This window comes from Lampetra planeri, chromosome 16 (genome assembly GCF_965212315.1).
Source record: "Lampetra planeri chromosome 16, kcLamPlan1.2.h2, whole genome shotgun sequence".
In the NCBI taxonomy this organism is placed as follows: Eukaryota; Metazoa; Chordata; class Hyperoartia; order Petromyzontiformes; family Petromyzontidae; genus Lampetra; species Lampetra planeri.
Window position 1 is genome coordinate 8,451,428 of NC_136122.1, and position 24,950 is coordinate 8,476,377.

A 24,950-nucleotide genomic window follows, 5' to 3' on the forward strand; every position below is an offset into this window, starting at 1 on the left:
TTTGGATTAAAGATTTTATTTGGGCAACTTCCACATGTGAACATCAAAGCTACTTGAATTATTGAAAGATAAATGTTATAAACTTGCAAGGGTTAAAGTGCGGCTTAACTTTACCTGTAACAAAAGAGCCATACTTTTTTTATTTATTAAGCTGGTTTGCGTTACTAACTAGGCAATTCACATTTCAAAAACAAAACAAGAAACCGTGAACACAAACAAAACTCTTCAGCAGAAACAAATATCATGCCAGTTTAAAGCTAAGCCAAGTTTATAGCGATATAATTGACAACTTTTGAAGGACGGGTATTGTCCTCTCACTGCTGCTTGCACTCGGCAGGCTGCTTGTTATCCGCCTGCAGGCACAAACATAAAGGAAGTTGGTGAATAAGTTACAACACCGGCAGAAATCCACAGAAAGCACAACTCTGAATGTTTGAGGGTCACTTTTTGGGTAATCTGATACAAATCAGTTTACGAGCATTAACTTCCACTTCTAAGCACGTTCTCGCCAGTGCAGTGCAGAGCGCAAGGTCATTCTTTTTCTTACAGCCTCTGCACATAATTAACCCACAAACTGCCATTTGCTCACGACTATTGCAATAAAGTGATTCAACATTTATAGGCGTTAAATTTCAATTAATAAAGCCTGGATACCAATTAGCAATACACCAAAAATAACCTAACCACCTGGAAATTCATTGGGGAAAAAAGTTTGTAGTTCCCACCATCAAATCATGACACATTTGTACTGCAGCGCTTCAATTAATTGACTTATGTCAGAGAATGTATCAAAATATATTTCAGGTCTATTCTTTGATACACTCGTTGGAAGGCAACTGCAAACGATCAAACGCACTCTTGTGCTGTTGGAAACCTGTCAAGTGAAAACTAATTTAATCTAGAATTGAAGCTTTCGTGACTGCAAAAATTACTCATTGGTTTTTTCGGTAAAGTCGCGTATGAAGAAATAAAATAAAATCATGACGTTTCGAACGCAACACAAGCGCTCATCATCAGGTGGAAATGGGGTAAAACACACAGCGAGGGAACACACAGGGGGACACCACGTACATAGCAACATAGAGAACGGCAAACTGCATGGAGGCAAATACAGCAAGATGGAAGACGAGACCTCAACAAGCCTTAGAATCATGTGATCCAAACTAGTCAGCCAACAACAGTTAGACACTAACATGGTTGACCACGTATTTCAAGATTGATAAATTTGTGTTCATCTTCTGTGCTGAAGATACGCTGCCTTTGTATGTCTCTTGGCGTGGTGTTGCTCTGGTTGTCCCTCTGGGCTGCCCAAAACATCTTTCCCCGTCTTCTCTGTATATGTACCTCGAGTCTGTTCACGAGTCCTTGTCCTCTGTTTTACGTTGGTATGTTCAGCCCAGAAGAACAAAAAATGTAACAGCCTTTTGAAGTACGTGGTCAACCAGGTTAGTGTCTGTATTGTTGGCCGACTGGTTTGCATCACATTATGATTCTAAGGTTTGTAGAGTTCTCGTCTCCCATCTTCTTGCTGTATTTGCCTCCATGCAGTTCTCTATGTGCTATGTACGTGGTGTCCCCATGTGTTCCTTCGCTATGTGTTTTACCCCATTTCCAACTGATGAGCGCTTGTGTTGCGTTCGAAACGTCATTATTTATTTAAATTTTATTTATTTAGAAAGCTAATTTTCCAGGTGAACACAACAAGTTGACCTTTGATCATTGCAACAGCCAGAGGTAACAGCTATTGAACATTACACAATGTAGAAATTCAAAGTGCATGGAGCTTTGTTCACAAAAAAATGCATCAACTTGACGCTCTTGCATAAAGCAGTGCCTTTATTATTTTATAAACCATTTAAGATAAACACTAGTGGCATCCAGCATGCATTTGTTAATCCTGCAGTAGTTCCAATACAAAATTCCTTTAAAAAATACCCTCTTTTTTTGGCAGAATTGTAAATCCAAAACAGTTTTTCACCATTTTGCCTATTTTCTGTATTCAAAGTTGACCGTACAAGATTTTTTTTTATAAAATATTGAACTTTGGGTTCAATAAACAAATAAAAACAAGAGCCATCTCCACTTCATGCCTCAGTGGTATTTTTATTATTTTGAGTGTTAAGGATGCAGCAACAGCACTGGATAATGATCCACACACTTAAGTCTCAAAAGGCTGAAACTGCCTTCAATGCACACATTCATTAGCTCTATTAGATGCAACCTTCATCTCTGCATTAACAGGTCGGATATGGAAATGTACAAAATCTTCACGAAGGTGAAACAAAAGCATCATAAACTTGCTTATTGCCAATCAGTATACGCTATACCAGGATGTCCTGGACACAGCTTATAGCTGTGGATGTTGACGATTACATTTTATTGCCTTGTCATGAGCAACATTTTTACGACGTCTTAAGTCACGCAATGGGTGTACAATAAATAACACAGCTATGTTGCATGCTGTTGAGTGCCGTAACTGTACATTTTTTTTGCACAAATCCTCACCAATATTCTATCATACTTTAGACATTTGTACAGTATTTTTAATCTATTGCAGTCATCTATCCATTCTCGATAAGCACCAGTCTTATATTAGTTGTTCATATGCCCTTATAAGCTCAATAATTGGCGCTGTTTATAAAGCGGTCAATACGCTCGCATTTACGAAACACGTGGGAGGTGGGGTTTTTTTTCAACGTATCTCTTAAAACACTTAAACAGCTGTTGATTTTACACTTTTAGATTACCATTAAATACAGAATACATTTCCTGAAGGCAGTTCATTTTCACGCGTGTCACTAGCAGGTACGAGAGTTACTCAAAAGTATCACCAGCAAGAAGGTGGGTTCATAAGCAGGCAAAAGTCCAGCAGAATTACGATGCTAGAAAATTCAGGGCTGCACTCAGCCAGCCCCACGCTGATAAAAGGCTTTTCAGTGGGGCAAAGGCATGCCTGCAGGATAATATAACAGCTAGACAAAGACCACTATTCTGACGCACTCATGCATGCCCAAACATGTTATGACACGTCCACGTCTGGCCTCAATTAGGCTTCCTTTAACATTCATGCACATTTTTAACTGAAGATCTGCGATTGGAGAAGGATGCAGCCACTCCGGACAGCACTGCACCAACCCCCCACTCCAGTACGTTGTTCATTAACTAGGGCAACTTGGTGGGGGGGGGGGAATTACTCTAGAAACGTGTCCAAATTGCACAATTCCACCACAGGGTGTTGCACAAGAGAACAATTTGAGGTTACCGCTGCTCTTGCTACTACACAAGCGATTTAAGCAGGCTTCTTGGCTAGGCCCTGGAATTAACCCATGTGTGCCTGTCGGCATAAAAAAATAGTCCAAGTGCACAAGGAGAAACAAAACATTTTAGCCGTGAAATATGGCTGCCAAAAAACGTTTAAAACCTGAAAAAGCATTACTCTATTGGCAGCCATGTGCTGACACTCGCATATCAAAGTGTTGGGGACAGTGGTACACCAATGAGTATTTGGTATTAAACATATATGCTACTTATGGACCAAGTATATTCTTCCTGTTTTTTTCCCCTTAGAAAAGTTACCTATGCTTAAGTCTCAAACAATGTTAAAACTTAAAGCACTGCTTGAATTTTTACTGCGTGCTCTTTGTTGTTACTCAAAAAACACACACATGCTGCATGTTGTGTATTTAAAAATAACCAATTTGCCAGGATGCACAACTGATGCAAGTGTCTCATTTACAATATAGTCCTGGTGGAAGTGTAATGTTGCAGCGGCCACAGAAAAAAGTGTCCACTTAAATTTCTCGACTAATATTAGCACAACGGCATGTGGGCACTCATACCGAAGGTTCATAGTCCGGGTCATCATCCTCTTCATCTCCCTCCTCCTCACCCTCCTGAGGAAACAATTTGTTTATTAAAATCACTCACAAATTACTCAATCAATATATAATGCATTGGGTGAATTGATGCCACAGGAATGTATACTAACATACCTCTCCATCTTCTCCCTCTTCGTCATACTGGAAAAGAGAAATCACAATTACTGAAATAGTTGATGGTTATGCAAATACGTACAAAACCCATGGGGACGGACAAAAACTGAACACTGCAGGACTTGCTAAAAAGTCACGCGATTACAAGTTTCAAAATAAAAATATATCGTACACGACAGCGAAAGTAATAGCAATTATTACGGCTGGAGGGCAGTAGTTTATATTTCTGTGGTAACACTGCAGAAATCAAGAACAGCTGTATTTTACCACACGATTTTACCAGCCATGGACCTGCACAAAGCTCACCTCGGGGAATTATTGCCCACTGTCATTGCCCCGTGTGAGCAATTGACGCGTGCGAGCATGCGCAAACTGCGACGCACTAAAAAAAGGGTAACGCGCACTCACGTCATCCTCGTCCTCAATGGCCTCCCCAGTGAAGTAGAGCACCGCCCTGGGCACAATCCTCTCCCGGAAAAAGTGCCCAATCTCAAAATCTGTCGCCAGCTGTGTATCCGCCTCTTCGTCCTAGCCGCCAGGAATGGGGTGGTGGTGGTGAGGTTTGGGGGGGGGCAAAGGAAGAGAAAAAGACCGCAATATAACGCTCCGGCACTTTTATTGACCGTCTCATCGATGGATGGATTGAGGCATTTTGTAAGTTGCTCAAACGGAAAGACATTCCCATACTGTAAAGCATCATTAAAAAGCAGTGACTCTCTTTGACGATTGTTTTAAATACAGCGAGTGGACATTTCAAGAATGCTCTCCCACGTAACAGTACAACATTCAAGTAATATAAAACAAAAATATAAACCACTTATTTTACCGTAAACCTAAACATCCAACCAATACACAGTAGACCTACGATTTGAAGTGCTTATACAGTGCTTTAAAGCTGTTTTACATTCCAACAGTCTGTATTTCCTCCAAAAAAAACAAGCACACTGGTGTTTAACAAAAAATATTTAAAATGAACATCCTTTTTTCCTTTTGTCTTATTTAAAAGGGCCTGCTTTTCTTAAGCATTCATGAGCTCGGAAAAGTGGAGCTCTTTCGTCTAAATAAACGCCAAAAGAAGAGGATTATTTTCCCAAAAACAATTTCAACATCGCTTTCCCGACAACTCTTTTGGTTTTCTGGCCCTGTGCATGTCAGCCATGAATCATCTGTAAACATTTGGGCGATTTAATGCTTGTATGGGTCTCGTGAGCAATGGCCGCAAATGCGTGCAACAAAGTAATAAGCCCTTGGTCCAGATGAGACTCTGCAGCAAAACCCTTACTCGGGGCTAAATCTGTAGCAGATGTTTTCCCGTGACCACTTTAAGTACACGATGCTAATTTACACACATGCAGGAAGAGGATTGTCAAGGCAACCAATTTAAGAATGCAAAATAACCTCGTGTCCGGGCCCATTAAGCAAACTCCGAATATAAATGTACAGTAATTAGTGCAAAATGTAATGTCGATGCAGTGATATGCTGATATTTTCACAAGTTGCAAAAGTTTGTCAAGTTATACATGCAACAGACCATTTCTTTGAATTTCACTCAGAATATGAATGTTATTTTCAAAGACCACCAGTTGGCCCCAACATAAAATCCGTCAGCCTTTCTTCCAACAAGCTATAACATGCCAAAATCTAAATATTTGATAACAAACGCAAAACCATCCATCAAAAATATGGTAAAACTACCATTAATTCACACCGTTTTAATGCTAGTCTTAAGGCAAGATGAAGTATGTGTTAATTACCAAACTCACATTTAGGAATGTAAATAAAGCTGGTTTGAAACAAATTAAAATTATACAAAATAAAGTTCTAACAGCTAGCAAACCAATGCCTGCAGCTGCTTTATATGTGCTTGTTGGCTCAATGTGTTTATATATGAACGACTTAACTCGTTTCTTAACCATATTTCTGCTATGAAGAGAGCATTGTTCATCACTTTAGAAAGAGCAAGGCTACTGATAAAGTCTAGCCCTTCTTCAGAGGACAAGTTTGTTCTGGCACTGTAATGGAGCCCAAAGTGCAACCATAATGCACTACGGGTAACGATCAGTGCTCGCATGCTGCCTTCTGTAATCATGGCAATCTGATGTAAAAATATTCTCGCCAGACTTAAGTACTGCGGGCAATTACTCTGTTGCAGACAGTTTTAAATTTCCAAGTTAATTTTAGCATCGCACTCTTTTGCAAAACGTTATTCGGGAACTCGCTAGACAGCGACTGCAGAACGCACTTGTGCAGACTGACGACGAGGCCCAACAGCCTTCAAATTAACCTTATGGCGGGACCCCGGGGTCCCATAAGCCCCCAGCTCCTCGCATAAACTGCGTTGCGACGTCATTTTACGTCTGTTGAAGGCGAACGACACGGCAATCTATTTCTCCTCGACGAGCTCTACACGATGCGCTAATCAAAGTTTTGTTTCTTCTGTGCATTCGTCCTCGCCGCTGCGCTTGGACGACATGACAGAATGATCCGCGCCAGGTGGGTCGCGGCATTTATGTGCGCGGTGACCACATGGCCAATACATTTTTCTGCATTATTTAATCAAAGCATGACAATCAGCAGCAAATACCTCATGGGTCGAAACTAATCATAAATAAACAAACGTTGCTTGTGAAATTACTAATTTGACATGAAGGGCTAACAAACAATAACATCAAGTGTCAATGTTAAAATGGTCATGTTTGATAAAAACGCACGAATTTCACTTGACAACTTCCCCCCCCCCTTTTAGGAATCACAGCTTTATTGGCCGAACCTAAAATGTTTCTAAACGTGGCTGTAACTTTCACATTTGTAACGTTACTGTGAAGCATCAATATAAAAACGTTCCCAATTGCTTAAGTTGCTGCCCTTGGGAAGAACCTAATAAACAATGCTCGCCATATACTCCCCCTTTGCAGTTAACATGATGGATAGCAGCTTTAATTGTAAAAATGTAGATAAAAAAAGCTGCCTATACAGATAAACCTCCGGAGCACTGTATGCAAGCCACATCTTGGTTCCGAGCACCGCTCGCCTGTGAAGTTGAACAAAGCCCTTTTATGTGCTGCTGGCACCTGCCTCTGCCAAAGGTGTGGGTGCATGACCAATGCCACACCCTTGAGAAATAATTTGCCAATACATTTTTAAATGCAGCATTATGGACAAACACACGCCTATATCACTATTTCACTCGCCGCCGGTTTGCAAATAGCATCAACAATGGTACCCGTAAACTCTTATCAACTTAAATTTGAAACGTTTGTATACATTGTATTTGTCAATGCAGACATCTTTAAAGCGATTATGGCTTGAAAGTAAAAATAAACCAATCTGTGTGAGAAGCCAAGATTAAAAATCACCTATCTTGAAGCCCAATTTGAGGGAAATTCAATATTAAAACTAGTTTATAACCAAGGGGCCTGACAACATCGCTGAACGCTGCTTTGTGTTGTATTTAGTTACGTACACGTTGAGCATCTTTCACACCGTATAATGCCAACCATGCTAAATCAGAGGTGTGGGGAATCACAACTAACACAAAGGAAATGAGTTATCAGAACTTAGATAGATATCCAAGCTTTTATATTTAGGAAATTCAGATCTCGAAATACTGCTTACCTCAGGCCCATCTGAATCTTCAGGAGCTGCAAGACACAAATAAATTAGGGGTTGGGGGAGGTGTACATTAACATTCAATCGCAGTAATTTCCATTACAACTCCTCACAAACCCCACGAGACAATGAACATTTCTGGCGGTGTGAAACAAGCAATGGCAACAGCCAATGAGACTAAATTCAGATTAATGGTTCATTTCAGCAGCAATAACTGCCACACTGAGATATTCTATCATGATAAAGTACCACCTTTAAATATGCAATCAAGATCAATTTGTCTGCACTTTAATGTTGGTAGCTACAATCCTTATATACAGTATCCCCTCGTTTTTCAGACTTGCTATCAGTGATTTTGGCTATCCGCAAATCGCATCTGGAACTCTACAAGACTGCATTGAGATGAGATAGTAACGAGAGAATTTCATGCGAGAAAGCGATGACTTAAAGTGATGAGATAAATTAATTAAAGATAACGTAATGAGGATAAGGAAAAGTTCATTTTGAAACTAATTCATTTGAATATTTATTTATAACCATAAAACATTTTTTAATGTATTTAATAGCTTATTAATCGTTTTTAGGCAATTCATTAAAAGATAAGTTTTCATAGGATAATATCATTATTAACGAGCATCTACGGAACATATCCCTATCAAATAACGAGGAAACATTGTATATGTATGCCGGAATTACCTAACATTTTTTAAATTAGAAATTGTATTCCTATTTTAAATGATTAGTGTTATATTCCTGAACATTTAGGGCAGGAGTGGGTGAGAGTGGTTAAAATGCAATATATGAACCTGGCAACCTAGATTTGGCTTGCCGTCACGGCCATCAGTGGGAAGTCATCTTAAAATCAGACCTGGTACCTCCACCAACTGATCAGCATGCTGTAGTACGGTCAAACAAACCCCAATGTCAACCGGGAGCATGCGGATTTTTAAGGACTGCTTCGTGATGCTATTTATTAAGGACCACCAAATCATGTTGACATGCATGGCAGCTCTTGAAACAAGAGGGATTTTTTTTACTGGGGCTACTCTTTTTTGGTTAACAACCCCCTAGTTTAGCAGAAACACACCAATGCCAAAACTAGTGATAAAACTTTATATTGTAAATAAAAAAAATCTCTATTATTTACTAGCTGTACTACCCGGCTTTGCCCGGGACTTGGATTCACCACACCCGGCCACCTTTGTCTCCCCAGTGGCGATGTTCACACACCACACCAGTTACTCGTTTGAGGCCGAGTCGACCTAGGGGAGGCCCAAGACCGGTTTAAATAATCGTCACCGGTGGTAGCCGTGAGCGGGAATCGAACTCGGGTCGCCGGGTTCGTAGCGCAGCACGCTAACCACTACACTACAATGCGTTACGCTTCCACATATGCAAGTCACGTTACAGATTTAAAGTCACAGCTCACTTGCCGTTCAAAAAATATATGCATTATTGACCCCCCCCCTCCCTAAAAAAAATACCCAAGTGTATTTCCATAATTTTTGCATGGTGTACAGTCTGGAAAGTACCCACATGGCAATTGTCAAGTTTTTGTTGCATGTCGGGAAGTACACTAAACATTTTGAACAGACACTTTCACAACTTTGCCTTTTATATATGGAGATGTTAAATCATCTAGGATTCGTGTTCAGGGAAGCTGTGACTAAATAGCTCTTTTTTTGTAGATATGCTTTGAGCGTATTAATTTGGCAGAGGTAATTTTTTTATCAGTAATCATTTTTTTTCCAGATGTCTCACCAGAACCGCGACAGTATTCTAAGGAACTCCAATAGTGACACGTCACTCATGTCACGATTGGAGTCCCTTTCCCTTTAAAGTTATTTTCTATTTCACAAAGCTTTCACATTTTATTTTACAGCCAAGGATGCACAAAAATACATACCTACGAGAGAGATTTGTTTTTGGGCTGCAGTGTTGCACATTCTACATCAACTTGGTAAAGGGCCAACTTTATAGGGAGGGCAGATCCGCTGGGATGACAAGAATAGGCAGCACCGCCATGGGTTGTCCCCTGCTCTCAAGAGAGACGAGCTGTGGACAGCTCTGCCTGCATGTAATGATCAGCAGGAACTTTAATATGGCACTATGATGAAACCTAATGCACACGGTCATTGCACACCAGGTCACTTTATAGTGCTGCTTGCAAGGGATGGATGCAGAATTGTGTCACATCAGCCTCTCCCCCCCCCCCCCGTAAGACATGGTCAAATGGTGAAATATTAGAGCTGACAAATTCAGCGCATTGCAATTTGCCATAGCTCACAAGTGCAATCATGGTACAATTTAATGTATATTTGTTATGTTTAGTAAGATCATTTTTAAGAATTTACCATGTTACAAACGTATGAAAATGTACAAAAAATACAGCCTTAATAGTTTTAAGTTTTAGGAAAATGCTAGCCAGCCTTTAAGACTCTGAAATAATAATGTAGTCTGCATTTATACATTTTGGTTAATCAAAACCAAATTTTCTACAGATTTGGAAAACCTGTTCAAACATAATTTTAATTCAGCATCTTTTCAATCTGTAAAAAATTATCTATAATTATTCCAATACGAAAAATTAAAAGGCAGCACTTTTCCACCATGTACATCACTGCTGTGTTAATTAAATGCATCTGAAATTAGCGTCATTAACATAAAGTTAGCATCAAGGTTTCCTGCCCAATGAATACAATCTAACCGTCATAAAAATAGTATAATTGGTTTCTTTAGCGGCATATTTTAATCAGTTGCTTTAGCTAAATTTTACATTCTTAAACTTTACTACCTCAGCAGATGGGCATTTTGGCTCTACAAAACTTCAGGAAAACAAGGCGTGTGCGTGGGCGTTTGGAAGCGTTCCACCAGGCTTCATTTCCTGTGCTGCTACACAATTCCTTACCGCCCCCGCACTCACACACGCTATACAAATTACGAGTTCGGCGCTTCACGTTTGGTCGTTAGCAACAAGGGGTTTACAGCTACTGTATGGCGATTCCCCCCCCCCCAACGTGGAAGAAATTAGCGGTGTACGAGGCACTCGCACGATACACACACCGACTCGATAGGTGAGCAAAGTTAAAGTTAATTTCTATGAGCAACAAAAAAAACCCGTTGTGGATTAAGGGGTTGAATAAACTCAAGGAAAAAACAGGGCCCAAAAAAAAGGAAAATTCCTCACTGCTGTAATATTTTTGCTAACTTCCCAACCCCTCCTAAAACAAACTCGGCTTTTTAAGATGGTTGTCCAGCCTTCCAATGAGAGGGGGAAGCATAAGAGAGGACACGAAGGGGGAAAAACTGGGCAGGTTTGGCCTACAGGCCTCCAATGAAGAAGAATGCATCTGTTTTGAAGGGATTTGCAAAATATAAACTTTTCTTTTTAAATGCAGAAAGTTGTTTTCAATTTGGCCAAAACCAGTAGAAATATCGAATTTCCAACTTGGAAAGTAATTTAGCTTATTTGGCAGCGGCACAAATAAAGCCTAAACAGACGAGTCTGATAATGCAACTTTAATTAGGCTTTGTGGTACCAGGCATGTTCATAGGAAAGCTCTGGGGAGGGGGGGGGGCACATTAACACACCTTCAGGTGGGCTGAAGAAGTTAAAGAAGGACTCATTGGCCACCGTTTTGGTGACCGTACGAATGGTGCCCCTGCCCTTGTGCTTTTGTTTCTTCTTGATGGTTTTCACAGTGATGTTCTTGCCCTTCTTCCAGTCGATCTTGCACCTGCAGAGACGTTTGGCAAAGGGGTGCTTTTACTTGCCTCAATAAAGCTGACGCAATTTAGTGTACACCACAGGTAAATCAATACAATTCCAATATTGGCTCGTCTTTTTTTAAGGAATGGGCATAGGAAACACTTCAGCTACCGAAAACCTTAAGCTATTTTAAGTAGAATTAATGGCCGAACTAGCAATCCTTTGAGCTCCAAGAAAACCAAATAAAGAATTTAAACCCTCATTGCAGATGAAAACAATGTTTTATCTTTAAAAAAATGTGTAAAATAACATTGCAGACTTTTGCCCCCCCCTGACCAGATCATAAAACAAGGCGATGCAGTAATTGCACTATTGATATAAAAATGCACAAATGTATTATTTTTTGTATGATGCATGTGCATGCACGATTAAGTGCATCAGTGAGCGTTAACGTTACACTGGCGTTTCACCACCTCCCTTAGTAAGATGACAAACTGCAAAGGCTAGGCTGCACCAAAAGCAATTGAAAAAGCCTTGCATACACTTCAAACCCAGCTCCACTATATTTATGAATCCAATAAACACAAATATGCACTTACCGAGCCAACTATAAAGCAGGCAGCAATTTAAACTCTACAACATACAGCAATAACAAAAATTGGCTGACCACTGTCGAAGCAATTTGGCCAGTGGCTTTTGTTTCAACTATTAAGACTCTGCATTGCACCTCTGGCATCTTATAGCAACATGCTAAAGCGAGTTACAGAACTAAAGGGTGTCCATAAGGGTATTATGAATGATTAAATATATACAATTAAACAGCAGCTTGAGCTAGGTCTATGAAAATACACACTGGTAGTATTAAGATTTCTATTTAATCCCTTTTAAACCACACATCCACCATGGTATTGTGACAGCAGTATCAAGAAACGAGATATTCACGAACATATCCGGGTTTGATGGTTTTGAATGCTTCTATTTCATGTTGTTCAAAATTACTCAAACGTTTAGAATAAAATAAAAACTTGGGTAGACTCATAAGTTAAACATTTCAAGCACACAGTTCAAACTGTCTAATCATACGTCTTTATTAATGGATACCTTTTATGGACACCCTGAATATTTAATGAAATATTTCACTTTAAGAGAATTTCCACCAACATTTTAACAGCCATTATAAATTGCATCTATAAAACACAATTTAACCCTCCCAAAGCAGAGGAAGTCTATTTATTTACAATTCTGAAAGCGCAAGCAGCTCCCCCCGTGTGTGTGTTAATGGCTCCCCTGTCGCATTTACCCCGTGCACGTCGTGATTTCTGGTCCTTCGAAGGAAAAGGGATCGTCCAAATCGGGCTCCGCTTTCATTTTGTACAACTTGGTCAGAACTGTATTGGTGAAGTACTCATTCTCCTCAAAATGAAACTCCAACAAGAAGCTCTGAACATGCGGGAGAATAAAACATCCACACAAGTTAGTTGTCAAGACATTGCAGATGCACATGCGGTTTTGAGACAGCCTTGCCAAAATTATGCAGTCTTTCTGCGAAGACAGAGCTTTGATGCGGGCCTCCATACACCGCGCAGGTCGTAGGGGTATCCGACGACAATTCATACACACTAGTCAGCATGGGTTGAAGGCATAGCAGATGCAGGAGCATACAAATAAAGCAATGATTTTGCTTCACTGCTCTTTTTTACTACCAGCCTCACAGCTCTATGACAACCTTGATTATGCACGATAGTCACCCATTCAAGCACTATTAGAATTAGGGGCATTCTGGCGATTTGGTCAGATGCCTCTTGACCATCACCCAGTGGAAAAAAAATCAGATCACTTGAGGCTGGTCATAGCCGTGGCTACCATTGCCGAGCATACATCGTCGGTGCTCCGTAACCCTAACGCTGGGCCCCCTATGCAGCGGAAGTTCAACTGGACTGAGTCATGCAAGTTTGTATATTTATTTTAACATTTCCTTCAAGCGTATAATTTTTATTAACAGCACAGCTTAGGAAAATGCCTTGCCCTCTACATTTTATTACGTATAGTTGATGTCCACCGATGGGAGAGGGTCGAATACGGATAACATTTGCAATGAATCACTTGTGACAAGTATTTACGCACGCGTTTTTTTCAGAGGAATGCAAATAACATTTCTGCTTACGAGTTTTCAACAATCACCACCACGTGTTGCATGAAGACATCTGAGTCATGGACGTAAACTGCCATTTACGACACGTTTTACTTCAGAAAAAGGCTTTTCGACTTGAGGGATCACTCATTACATTCATGTAGCTTGACATTAAACAGTGACATAAGGAGTTGACTCGGAAGGGGTTGATACAACTTCTTTTAAATAATAACCTATTTGTAATGGCTCTAAAATAATACTGTCTGGATTTGGAAGAGGAAAGGGCAAAGGATAAGTGGTGACCAAGGTTGGCAATTTGTCACAAATGCTTTATAAATAAGCACTACCTGAGCAAATGGCGTTTAACTATGTTATGGGATGAGTAGAAATAAATTGTAATTTTTTTTTGGATAATTTGGCATTTTTACTGTTGAAAACTTGTCTTAAAAATGGGCATGTGTCAAACCAGTGCATAAACGTGTCAACAGGTATTCATTCAAATGAACACAGGATTTTGACTAATATTATCCAGTAGTTTTATTGGGTTCGACTGCGAAAGTAGACTTAAAACTTTCGTGACTGCAGGAATTCATATTCTTGGCTCTTTCGGTAAAGGTCACATAAATAGAAAATAAAAAATCTAAAATAAAAGCAAAAAACCCACTACGTTTCGATCGCAACACAAGCGGTCTTCATCAGGCGGAGAGAAGACCGATTGTGTTGCGATCGAAACGTCATGGGTTTTTTGCTTTTATTTTAGTTTTTTTTGTTTTCTATTTGCGTGACTTCACTGAAAGAACCAAGAATATAAATGGGTCGTTAAACCTGCCACCCCCGTTACAGCCAATTAGTAATGTTTGTCATGTAAACAAAAAATGACAATTAGTTACTACTTCAGCACACCGGTGTATTGGAGAATAAACCACATTTTTTTTTACAAATAGAGTACTAGATACAATTTGAGTAGGCGGTTTTAGAGATTGCACAAGGTAAGAAAAAAAATGACCAACACTACTTTTAATAACTGCATATGTTCCTCCAGGCAAATTACTTGACTCGGTGCAAGTTACCAGAATCATAAAGGACAATCAGTAAATGTGGTGCCCATTTAAACATGTCAATGTCAGCCATTTGTTTTTTTTACATTTTGTCAAAAGCCCCTTAAAATAGCTTTAAAAACAAGACTGGTTAGGAAAAAAAACTTTACATTGGTTGGAATGTCATGATTCAGCCCTTCCATACACTATGCCTACAATTTAAGGAATTGCCAAGATTAAATTCAAGAACTGACGTTAATCTAACCCAAAGTATAGGGATTGTACTTACAAAAATGTGGAACATGTGCACGCGCTCTTTTTCAAAAAGTCCACTCATTTGATAAACTTAACTGGTGAGCAGCTTAAAACGGCAAAATGTAGTAGACGCATGCTGGGAAAAAGGTTGCCAATTTATGCGAGGCAAAACATTCAACTAAGAAAGTAAAATACGAGTTTGACACCAGACACGTGGCATTCAACGACTAAGACTTATCATCCCCAAAGTATAGCAGCATCTATCAAGGGTCCAGCAACCACAACATGTTGACCATGCATCACAAAAACACACCTCTTACTTACACAGCAACATCAAGCAGGCAAACAGGCCGAATGATAGTTAGGGGCAAAGACTCATATTTATATAAAAAGATAAGCAAAGCATGGTCTTTAGTTAGTGATGTCCTTGGTGCAGATCTTTCATAAGATTTTTCAAATCTGGAATTGGAACAACCAAGCCCATGAGCAGGCAAAGAATAACAAAAAAACTTTCCATACAGCTCGGTAAAGCTTTCTTACCATTGGCTGTCCTGCTTCGGAAAACTGCACACGTACATCCTTTAAATGCCTAAGAATCGGCTCATCATATTCCTGCAAAAACACAAGCACCTCATTAGGATATAAGAACAATCAGTAATGATCAATGACCCACCCAAAAATGTATGAATATTGTAAAGACAGAAATAATGGTGTATTTTATGGTGGTGAAGTCAAGGGCATTTCCATTGCCTGCTGAAGTTGTGGTAATATAAAAATTAGTTGCCATGAAAAAGTGCTTAACATACAAAACCGTCTCAGGCTTCCGCAACATCTGCTGACTTGACAATAAGTGGTCCAAATTATTCTCCAAGTCGGTGTTTAAGGTCAGAAATTTGTCCAAAAAAAATGAAGCAGTTTTTACAGGAGGGGGAGAAAAAAAACATGCGCACACACAGCTCTCTGTAGATTACCTGCACAAGGTCACCGAGCATGTCCACATTTTTAAACACAGTCAGCCAGAATTCTGGAATGCCCTTGGGATCTTCCTCTTTCTCCTTTTTCTCTTCCTCAAGCTTCGCTTTCTCCTTCACTTCATCCTATAGAAAATAAACATGGTCCAAGCAAAGATAAGCTCAATAGCCTTTGTATGAATGTTTTTGCTGCGAGGACAAGTAAACATTCTTAACACAGCAACTCAATGAGGACTTTAACACTTTAAAGGCCATCATTGAAAAAGGCACTAAAATGTGCAATGTTTAACCTTTGTGGATGCACCACGCGCACCAGGAATGAAACCTTTCAAAATGTCATTTGTATATTGCAATAACTGCAGCTCGCTCATGTTACAAATACGAATTAAACCTTGCAAATCAATTTAAACCCACGTATAAAATTAAATTACGTTAATGCAATTGGTCAAATTTCATCACCAAATTTACTTTTTCAATAGCAGGTGATGGTTTTACCGTTATAATTCAACATCCTATTCGCAAATGTATGCAAAGCTCATACTGAAATGTTAATTAAAATGTACAATTAGACAATTATTCAAAACAGATTAATGCACTTTGTTCACAAAAACATTTATGGGAGAAAACATCAAGGGTGCAACGCCACCTTGTGGAACATTTCAGCATTCACTGGATGAAAATCATCCACATCTAAAATTCAATTACTTATGTGAGGTTTAAATTTCATACACATGCACTTAGATTATACCACTTTGTCTGGCCTTAGAGGCATATTGATTTGTGGCATGTTTTCATGGTCACTAAAATAATTGCTATGGAAACATTTAAAACACCATGTGAATAAAACCAGGTTATCACACCACCGCAAAGGGAATTTTAGTCAGTTGAAAATTAAGATTGGAATCGTTCACCTCCGTGGAATACAAAACAAGCTGTATGTAGAATCTACAGCAACATGGAAGATTAAGTGCTTTTAAAGGAAGCATTAAAGGTCCTGCCATTATTTTTTCCAAGTAGCAGACACATTGGAACAGCTGTGAAGCAAGCTCTCATTTTACTTTTTCAATCTTACCACACCATGGTATAGTTTAAAAACGTGCAGGATTAGTCACAAGTGCAAGAATAGCAATCACTGCTGAAAAACAATAGTTCAGTTTATTCAATGACGATCCTTACCACAAGGTCTTCTTCCTTGTCATTCGGCCACTCACATTCCGCATCATCAGGTTCCACCAAGGCAGCTACGATGTCTCTCCTCTGCAACAGCAGCAGCCACACAGAATTAAAGTGAGAAAAACAAGTGTAGCAATGTACATTACATCGAATATAACAAAGGCCATTCTAGAACCAAATATAAAGACCCCAGACACATGATATATCGTATGCAGCTATACAACTAGAAAGGGGTCACAATACATCAGCACAGGTTTAAACTTTGGTAATGAGAATGTAAATATTTACACTGCAACGTCAATCGCTTCCATTTAAAAAAATACACAGCGATTTCACTCATGCTTTACAGCGTGGGAAACCAACATCATCTCTCATTAATGAAGCGTCACTCCTGTAAGATCGCCTGGAACACAGCACTTTGGTAGCCAGCTACATTGTCTAAAGGTTCAGCATGTCATGGCACCACCACGTAACACACAAGCCATTTCATCAGATTTGGCAGCACTCACCCTGTCAAAGAGCGGCTGGTACATGGCTGCGTACTTCCTCTCAAGATCATGGACCTCCTCGTAAAACTTTGCCTCGATGAGTGCACACTTCACCTGCAAGTTCTTCAGGGCTGTCACTCTCCTCTTCACAACCTTTGGTAAACTGCATAAATGCATTCATTTACAATAATCACAGTCGTAATCGTTTACATCAGTCACCATCAAGTCACGTTACAACTTGTGTTACACTGCAGTGCTTGTTTTAACCAATACTCATTGAAACTGCGTTTATATTGTGTGCATTTTATTTTAGTACACCATGCTTCATACTAAATAAATGCAAGTCAATGTGAATTCAAATAAAACGTACTATTACCAACAGGTATAAAAATGCTTTTATTATTCCATATAAACCAAACATTGCAAACTTTTCAAAACTATTTTTGAAAAATTAAACCTGCAAAAAAACGACCATTACACATCATAAAGTATGACCTCTCGATGTAGCCAGATGGAGTGCCTGACAGCCCATCCAGTCTCTCTTGCAGTGCAGCCAAAACCTGCGGATTCTTCATCATCTGAACTGTCAGTTGTTTCACTGAAAATTAAAAACGTGTTTTCAAATATAATTAACACATTCTGGGTCCAGTTTCAGCAACAATATCACAGCAAGCAACTCTTCGACCAGATGTAGCAATGTCCATGAAAATGTCATTAACCATCGATTCTAGAATACAAAAATAAATGAAAACTCGACCGTTTGTTGTTATACCACATGCAATGTGATTAACTGCATTTCTTAATCGTTTAATATATCAAACATGCCATGTGTTATGATCATTAAATGCCTCTTCATGTGGTAAATGTTTGTGATGTTTAGCTTTTACACGCATTGGTAACACGAGTAGCGCAGACACAGCAGAACAAGCTTAACACAGAAGTGCAAAGTCAATGCAAAAAAAAAGCTTGCACCCACCAAGCCATACAATTGAAAGCTCCTGGATTTAAGCTTGCATATTACCAGACATTAACTTATTAAGAAAACACAATGAGCTGCCTTCTGAAAATAACTGCATAATACTATCCATTTATCGAAACCCATGAGTGGACCAGGCATCAACATAGCTTGCAGACTTTCCATCAGCAGATCTGTGCTTTTAAAGATTAACTTAGAGGTTAATTTCCAGTATTGATGCGTCCTGCACATACGAGATAGAATAAAAGCATTGGTTGCCATGTGATGAATCTGCACTCTTGACATCCTCACAGTGATGCCGGGTGGTGAAGTGCCACTGAATATTACTCAGGGCCGTCGTATAATGAAAATGTATATTTAAATATTAGCAAAGCATTTACAAGCGCACCTTTCTTGTCTTGATCTCCTGCACACGCCTCTGTTTCTGTTTCTTCATCATCCACTTCTTCCATCTCATCCTCTGCTACTGCTACAACTTTGCTGTCGAGTGTAAACAAGACACAGAATGCGATTCAGCACAATTGCTGGCAATAAAATGTATTTTTATAATTAAACCATTTTTGGTGGTATAAACATTTTGAAGGATAGGCTTTATTTACCCTTTCCGGCAACCACACATTAAAGATTAGAAGTTCAACCAGGAGCTATTAATGTATATACGGTTTGAGAATAGGTTTTTCCCTTTTTTCTGGTAACAAAACAGGTGTTAAGATGTTAAAACACCAAACTGAAACCTTTTACAAGGAATCATGTCTGCATTAACCACAATACTTGTGGTCAGCAACTGATTTGTCCACACCAGAGACAGTTTTCTTAGGAGACTAGGCTCCAAAAGGTGTTAGACCTTTTTGAGACTAGGCTCCAAAAGGTGTTAGACCTTTTTGAGACTAGGCTCCAAAAGGTGTTAGACCTTTTTGAGACTAGGCTCCAAAAAGTGTTAGACCTTTTTGAGACTAGGCTCCAAAAGGTGTTAGACCTTTTTGAGACTAGGCTCCAAAAGGTGTTAGACCTTTTTGAGACTAGGCTCCAAAAGGTGTTAGACCTTTTTGAGACTAGGCTCCAAAAGGTGTTAGAACTTTTGAGACTAGGCACCAAAGAAAGCTGTCCGTCTGGTGTGGACCAATCAGTTTCAAAGACAAAGCATATATTAACAGTGTTTTTTGTTTGCATTCTGACCACAAGTATGGGCTAACACTGAAGGCAAAAAGGCGGCGGTGGACGGTGGTGTAGGCTAATCAATTTCAAAGACAACGCAAGCATTAGACTGTGTAACAAAAAAATGTCCTTGGGCAAGTGTTATTTCCTAATTGCTTATGCCTCAAAGTACAGAAAATGGCTATTCCCCACAAACTTTGCTTTTGTGACAAGGACAGTGATATTTTGAAATGTACCTATTTTCAATGAGATAACGTGTGCATTTGTTTTTTGTCCACAAAGTCCTGGTCACAAAAGCAAAGTTTGGGGGAATAGACATTTTCTATACTTTTTCAGCATAAGCAATAAAAAAATACCACTTAGTACCCAGGAACAAAAAATGTTACAGTGAATTATCAAAGAAGGTTTGCTTGCATGTTTAACTTCTTTCACCCCATACATAACAAACCGTAGATTTGGTGCCTTGAAACAGGTGTCTATTTGGCGTTTACACATACCAACACCTGTATTGTTGCTGGAAAGGGCAAACCCAAGTAAAAATGCATTATCTCGTGGGTTGAACTTGTCAAAAAAAGTACCTGTCTTGTTCAGCCATTTGAGATGCTGCACCTGAATATACAAATACAAAGAGTTAAAACTCAATATACATTACAGGGCATCACTTGTACTGAGATTAATGCAAATACCGTACAGAAATCTCAATTGTAGTTCCCTTAAACACTTACATCTACTGTTGAAAGAGTGTTTGCATGTTGTGTGATCCTTAACGGTTAATCTATCTATAGAAAAGTAAAAAATTATGTTTGTAGGTTTGAGTGGCTTTGTGTTCGCGCGCTTGCGAAGGATTTGGCTTTCCAACGGTGTGGTTTAGGTTAAATAAAAATAGCCAGGTACCATGCCGTAAGCAAGCGCTATTCCTTTTTCACATCCGTCAACTTTAAATTAGTTTAATTAGCGATTTAGTGCGATTTTAGCGTGCTATATTGGTGGAGGGCGGGGGGACCCATGCCAAGTCGGTGGGAGTGAGCGGGACATTTTCTTTCGCGTTAGAAATGCTATAAAATACACTAAACGCCGAGCTTTAATCTTCACTGTGTGATGTCCCCCCAACCCCAATGCGTGCGCAGTTACTACCATATACAGTCGCTATATGCTACGATATTACTGCAGAGCGGCCAGGGAGATTGTGGCGGGGGGGGGGGTAGCAGCCCTGCCTGCCAAGGTGCCACCTCGGCCGGCTGGACAATCTAGGCGAGGCCGGAGGCTCTGCACGGGACTAGGCCTCACCACGCCACTGTCAGGCGAGTACCTTGTGCTATAAATACTGCTATAGTCAGCATGTACTACTGTAGTGATAGCAAGTACCACCACAATCGGTATGCACAGCTGTAATCATAGCAGGTACCACAGTCAGTATGCACTGCTGTTAAGATTTTTAAGAGTAGTTTTCAAATATTTTTAAGACCTGCTATAATTCACCACACTGGTCAATGTGCGTTTGAGAAGGGTCTGTTTTATAATTCACTTGTCCCTGCTGAGGCCTGGAATCAAACTTGGGTTAGAGTTTACCATACAGTGTTAATGCTAAAGGCCCAAATATTAAAGGTAAATGACAATAGAAGTGTTAAATGAACTTGTGACAGTGTCATCCGAGCTATATCATACAGTATTGCAGCATGCTTTCAGACCACTACAGTTCAACCGTAGTCACAAAAGTCAAGGTTTTGCAATTGATTTTCCACCGCCCAAGATATTGCCTGCGAAATCTTCTCAGTAACCAAATACAACTGACCACCCCCACACGCTCTCCGACTGCTGTATAACCTCAACGTTATCCCACACTGTTTGGGGCGTAAACGTGTACGCAGTTGTCTTGTATGGCCAAAAGGCACAGCTTTTGGCAGTTGTCCTTGTAAACAGGGGGGTTTAATTGTATGGCATTGCAGCAAAAAAATACAAAATTATCAGTTGGCGCATTCAAACGGGATGTACGGCTGCATTCCCAAGGTGCATGGCGATCTAACCCAGTGACTACTGTTTCACTGCAGCGACGTCTTGGAATTACATAGGCCAGCTACAAATTCTGAGCGGTCGTGTGAAGTTCACGCCCTAACGGGGCGTTTATCGATTCTCGATTAAATCGATCCTGAGGCACGCGAAACATACATCGAACCATTCATGTTCGCATCGTTTCTGATAACTGTTCTTTTAAAAAAAATACCATTATAGCTTCATACCCGCCTTGTTTAAATACTTTCTACTACAGTACAGTACTATGCCACTATGTTCTACATACAACACAGCCCAAAATATTGAGATGAATCGTTACACCTTGAGAATAGTTTTTTCCCTTTTTTCTGGCAACAAAAAACACCTTTAACAAGGAATCATGTCTGCATTAACCACAATACTTGTGGTCAGAATGCAAACAAAATCACTGATAATATATGCATTGTCTTTGAAATCGATTGGTCCACACCAGATGCATCTTTATTTTTGAGCCTCGTCTCAAAACGGTGTTAGACCAGAGTACACTTTAAGTTTATTCAACTTAACCAGGTTAGAACTCACCCGCTCAACGTCTTATCGTATAAGACGCCCAATGACAAAGTTGCACACTGACTATTTACATTTTTATAATCAGGCCCCACAGTTGAGTTGTATTGCAAAGTTGATATAAAGTTTCCGCTTCAGCAAACTTAATGAGAATACGTTGTGTAAAAACCCATAACTTTCAAAATATACATTTGCCGTAAAAATCTAACGTTTGGCTAACGACCTTTCTTTAATTAATAGTTCAGTTGTACAAACACATGTGATGGAATTCATTTAAACTACACCACCGATTGAAGACTTTCATCGAAATGACCGTAACCGACGTTGATGGCCTCATGTGGATGGGACTCCACTTCAGAATTCGGCCGACTCCAGTTACAAACCCCCGAACAAAGAGGATTAAACGAGCGCCAAAATCTCAGCGATTTGCGTAGCCCACTGAAGATGCCACCGACTCTCCTGATATCTGGCGGCAATGGTTTTCACCTTGTACAAACATAACCACAGCTGTACTAAAGATATATATTTTTAAAGTCCATTATGCCAACCCCCGAGCGCCCGCCAACACCGCGAGACCACGTGGCGCCACCACTAAAGCGCGCAGTCACGATCCGTTTTAAATTAAACGGGAGCCTTTCCGTGGGCCCTTGACATGACTACTAAGAAGTGAACATTGATAAAAACACCAGTGTACGTGCAAATTTCTGGCTTTGTGTTATTTTTTCATGACACATCAGCCAACACCGCATTATATCGCCGACGCCACGTGGTGTTGTCAAGACAAGTGAATTTGGCCTCCCAAATTGCGTTACTATTCGGCATTCATCCCCGCTTCGACCACCCACGCGTCAACGTCTACCGTACTTAATTTAAAAACGTTTAAACATAAAACAGATGTACGCCGAAGCCACGTAAAGCAAGACGACATTTATAACGGACGCCGCGGCGAGCTTCGCGTTTTTTTTAAACCAATCACGAAAATATACAAACCACACTCAACCCGCTGTAAGTAGCAAAACACTTAAAAAAACGACACATGGGGCGAGGTTAGTAAACGCTCGCAGTCGACTAAAGCGACCACAATCACAAGCCCCGAGCACCGCGTGGCTGCCCTGGCTGGGGCCTATAGGCACAGGCGGCGGGCCCACGCGAGCAAAAGCCCGTCAACTTTTCTCGCGCGCGCACACAAAAGCTCGAGCCAAATTTACCACAAAGTGAGCTAATGAATCCAACTGCCCGTTGACGTTTTGCAGCAAAAGGTCGGTCGCAATTGTTATAATTATATTGGCGATAGATTTCCCCTCACGTCCACCCCGCCAACAGCAGCAGCAACGCGCGTTACCTCTCGCTCCCTTAGCCCGTTGGCGGCAATGCCGGCTGCCCGAGACGCGCCCTCTGATTGGCTACTTCAAGCGCTTGGTGACAGCGCGCGGCGACGTAACGCGCTCGCCCATTGGTCCGTCGAGCCGTGGCGCGAGCGCGCGGGAGAGCGCGAGGTGGGAGGGAAGAGAGAGGGGAGAGGGGGAGAGGGGGTAGAGCGCGAGGGGAGAGGGGGGGAGAGCGCGAGGGGGGGAGAGTGCTTGAGGTGGGAGGGAAGGGAGAGGGGGGAGAGGGGAGAGGGGAGAGCGCGAGGGTGGGGAGAGTGCGCTAAGGGGGGGAGGGGAAAGGGGAGAGGAGGGAGAGCGCGAGGGGGAGGAGGGGATGAGAGCGCGCAAATCATTGGCCCGGGATAGTGACGTCATGTCTGCTAGCGCGTGGAATGACGTCACAATTTAATACACTGATTGCAGCTTAAATATTTAAAATAAAAACTCAAGAAACAGTCTTACGAGGACAAGTGTAGATTTTAGGCGACGTTTCGGGCGTTCGCACTTCTTTACAGCAACAAGCTTATCGCAGCTGAGTTCGTGAGTGGCGAATGAAATATTTGAGGTGTTTTAACAAGTTGGCTTTCGCGACCAATATCATCCATAATACAGCTTTTTTGGGGTTAGATCGTATAAATATTTCAATGGGTCATTAAACCCGCCACCACCCTACACAATCAATTAGTAAGGTGTGTGACGTAACCAGAACATGCCAAATTGTTACTAGTTCAGCACACCGGTGTGTTGGAGAGTTAAACCACAACATTTACAATTCGAGTACGACGTTTTGCTGGTGATTACAACCAGTCTAATCAGGCGATAGCCAAAACACAATGATTGATGTACGGAACTTGTAACGAATTAACTGCACACGTGCAGTTAATGTTGGGCAAACAGGACGAATGATTAGCACGAGACTAAAAGAACATCAGATAAATATTAAATTATCCCAAATACAACTGTCAGCAGTAGCAGAACACGCGTGCCAAGAAGGACACTCAATTTATGTTTTATAATGTTGAAGTTTTGTGCAAAACTAGCTACTACTGGCCAAGACTAATTAGAGAATATATCGAAATTGAAAGAAATCAAAATAACTTTAACCGTTCGGATAGCTACCGCCTTAGTGTTGCGTGGAAGCGACTATTTACAATCTGAGTACGATGTTTCCCCAGTAATTACAACTATTTTATTTCTATTATTTTTCATTTTTACCTACGTGACTTTACCGAAAAAACCTAAGAGTATGAATCCTTGCAGTCACGAAAGCTTCAAATCTAGAATTAATTACAACTAGCTTCATCAGGCGACAGCCAGATTTGTGCAGAAATCCTCCTGTCGAATAAAGTGAGGATGACGTTTTCTGATAAAGACGTCATTTTGTGGCTTTTGCATTGATGATCGTAACGTTAACTTTAAATATTCTGATTCTGGTTATGTTAACAATGTCTGGCCTTTCACCTAATTTCAGCAGTGCTATCAGGGGAGTCACCTTAGACTAACAATATATTTGGAAATCTCGCATTTGTCA

The 24,950-nt window shown here is 40.4% G+C and overlaps 1 protein-coding gene and 1 non-coding gene across 3 annotated transcripts; both read right to left on the reverse strand.

The window, feature by feature from the left end:
- Positions 1–23,563, reverse strand: LOC144722996 (nucleosome assembly protein 1-like 1). 2 transcript variants are annotated; one of them, XM_078601483.1, is made up of 15 exons: positions 23,395–23,563; positions 20,075–20,105; positions 18,730–18,821; positions 17,861–17,963; positions 17,387–17,528; positions 16,881–16,961; positions 15,705–15,830; positions 15,274–15,345; positions 12,611–12,750; positions 11,193–11,338; positions 7,608–7,633; positions 4,401–4,520; positions 3,993–4,019; positions 3,840–3,893; positions 1–353 (listed from the first exon to the last, which is right to left on the reverse strand). In XM_078601483.1, exons 2-15 carry the CDS (start codon positions 20,089–20,091, stop codon positions 315–317), a joined length of 1,185 nt encoding a protein of 394 aa, XP_078457609.1. In that variant the 5' UTR covers positions 20,092–20,105; positions 23,395–23,563; the 3' UTR covers positions 1–314. The 2 variants fall into 2 exon arrangements, with proteins under 2 accessions (XP_078457609.1, XP_078457610.1); XM_078601484.1 differs by having other exon boundaries at positions 23,261–23,452.
- LOC144723126 (small nucleolar RNA SNORA35) lies at positions 5,928–6,059 on the reverse strand. The gene has a single exon (XR_013586136.1). It is a non-coding gene; the product is annotated as a small nucleolar RNA SNORA35 (small nucleolar RNA).
- Positions 23,564–24,950: the final 1,387 nt, after the last annotated feature.

What these genes read in the sequence shown, in the direction of transcription:
- LOC144722996 (XM_078601483.1), bottom strand. An exon ending in GAAATCACGACGTGCACGGG is followed by an intron (nt 11,339 to 12,610) that starts GTAAATGCGACA and finishes ACGTCTCTGCAG; the next exon opens with GTGCAAGATCGACTGGAAGA. An exon ending in CCATTGAGGACGAGGATGAC is followed by an intron (nt 4,020 to 4,400) that starts GTGAGTGCGCGT and finishes TCTCTTTTCCAG; the next exon opens with TATGACGAAGAGGGAGAAGA.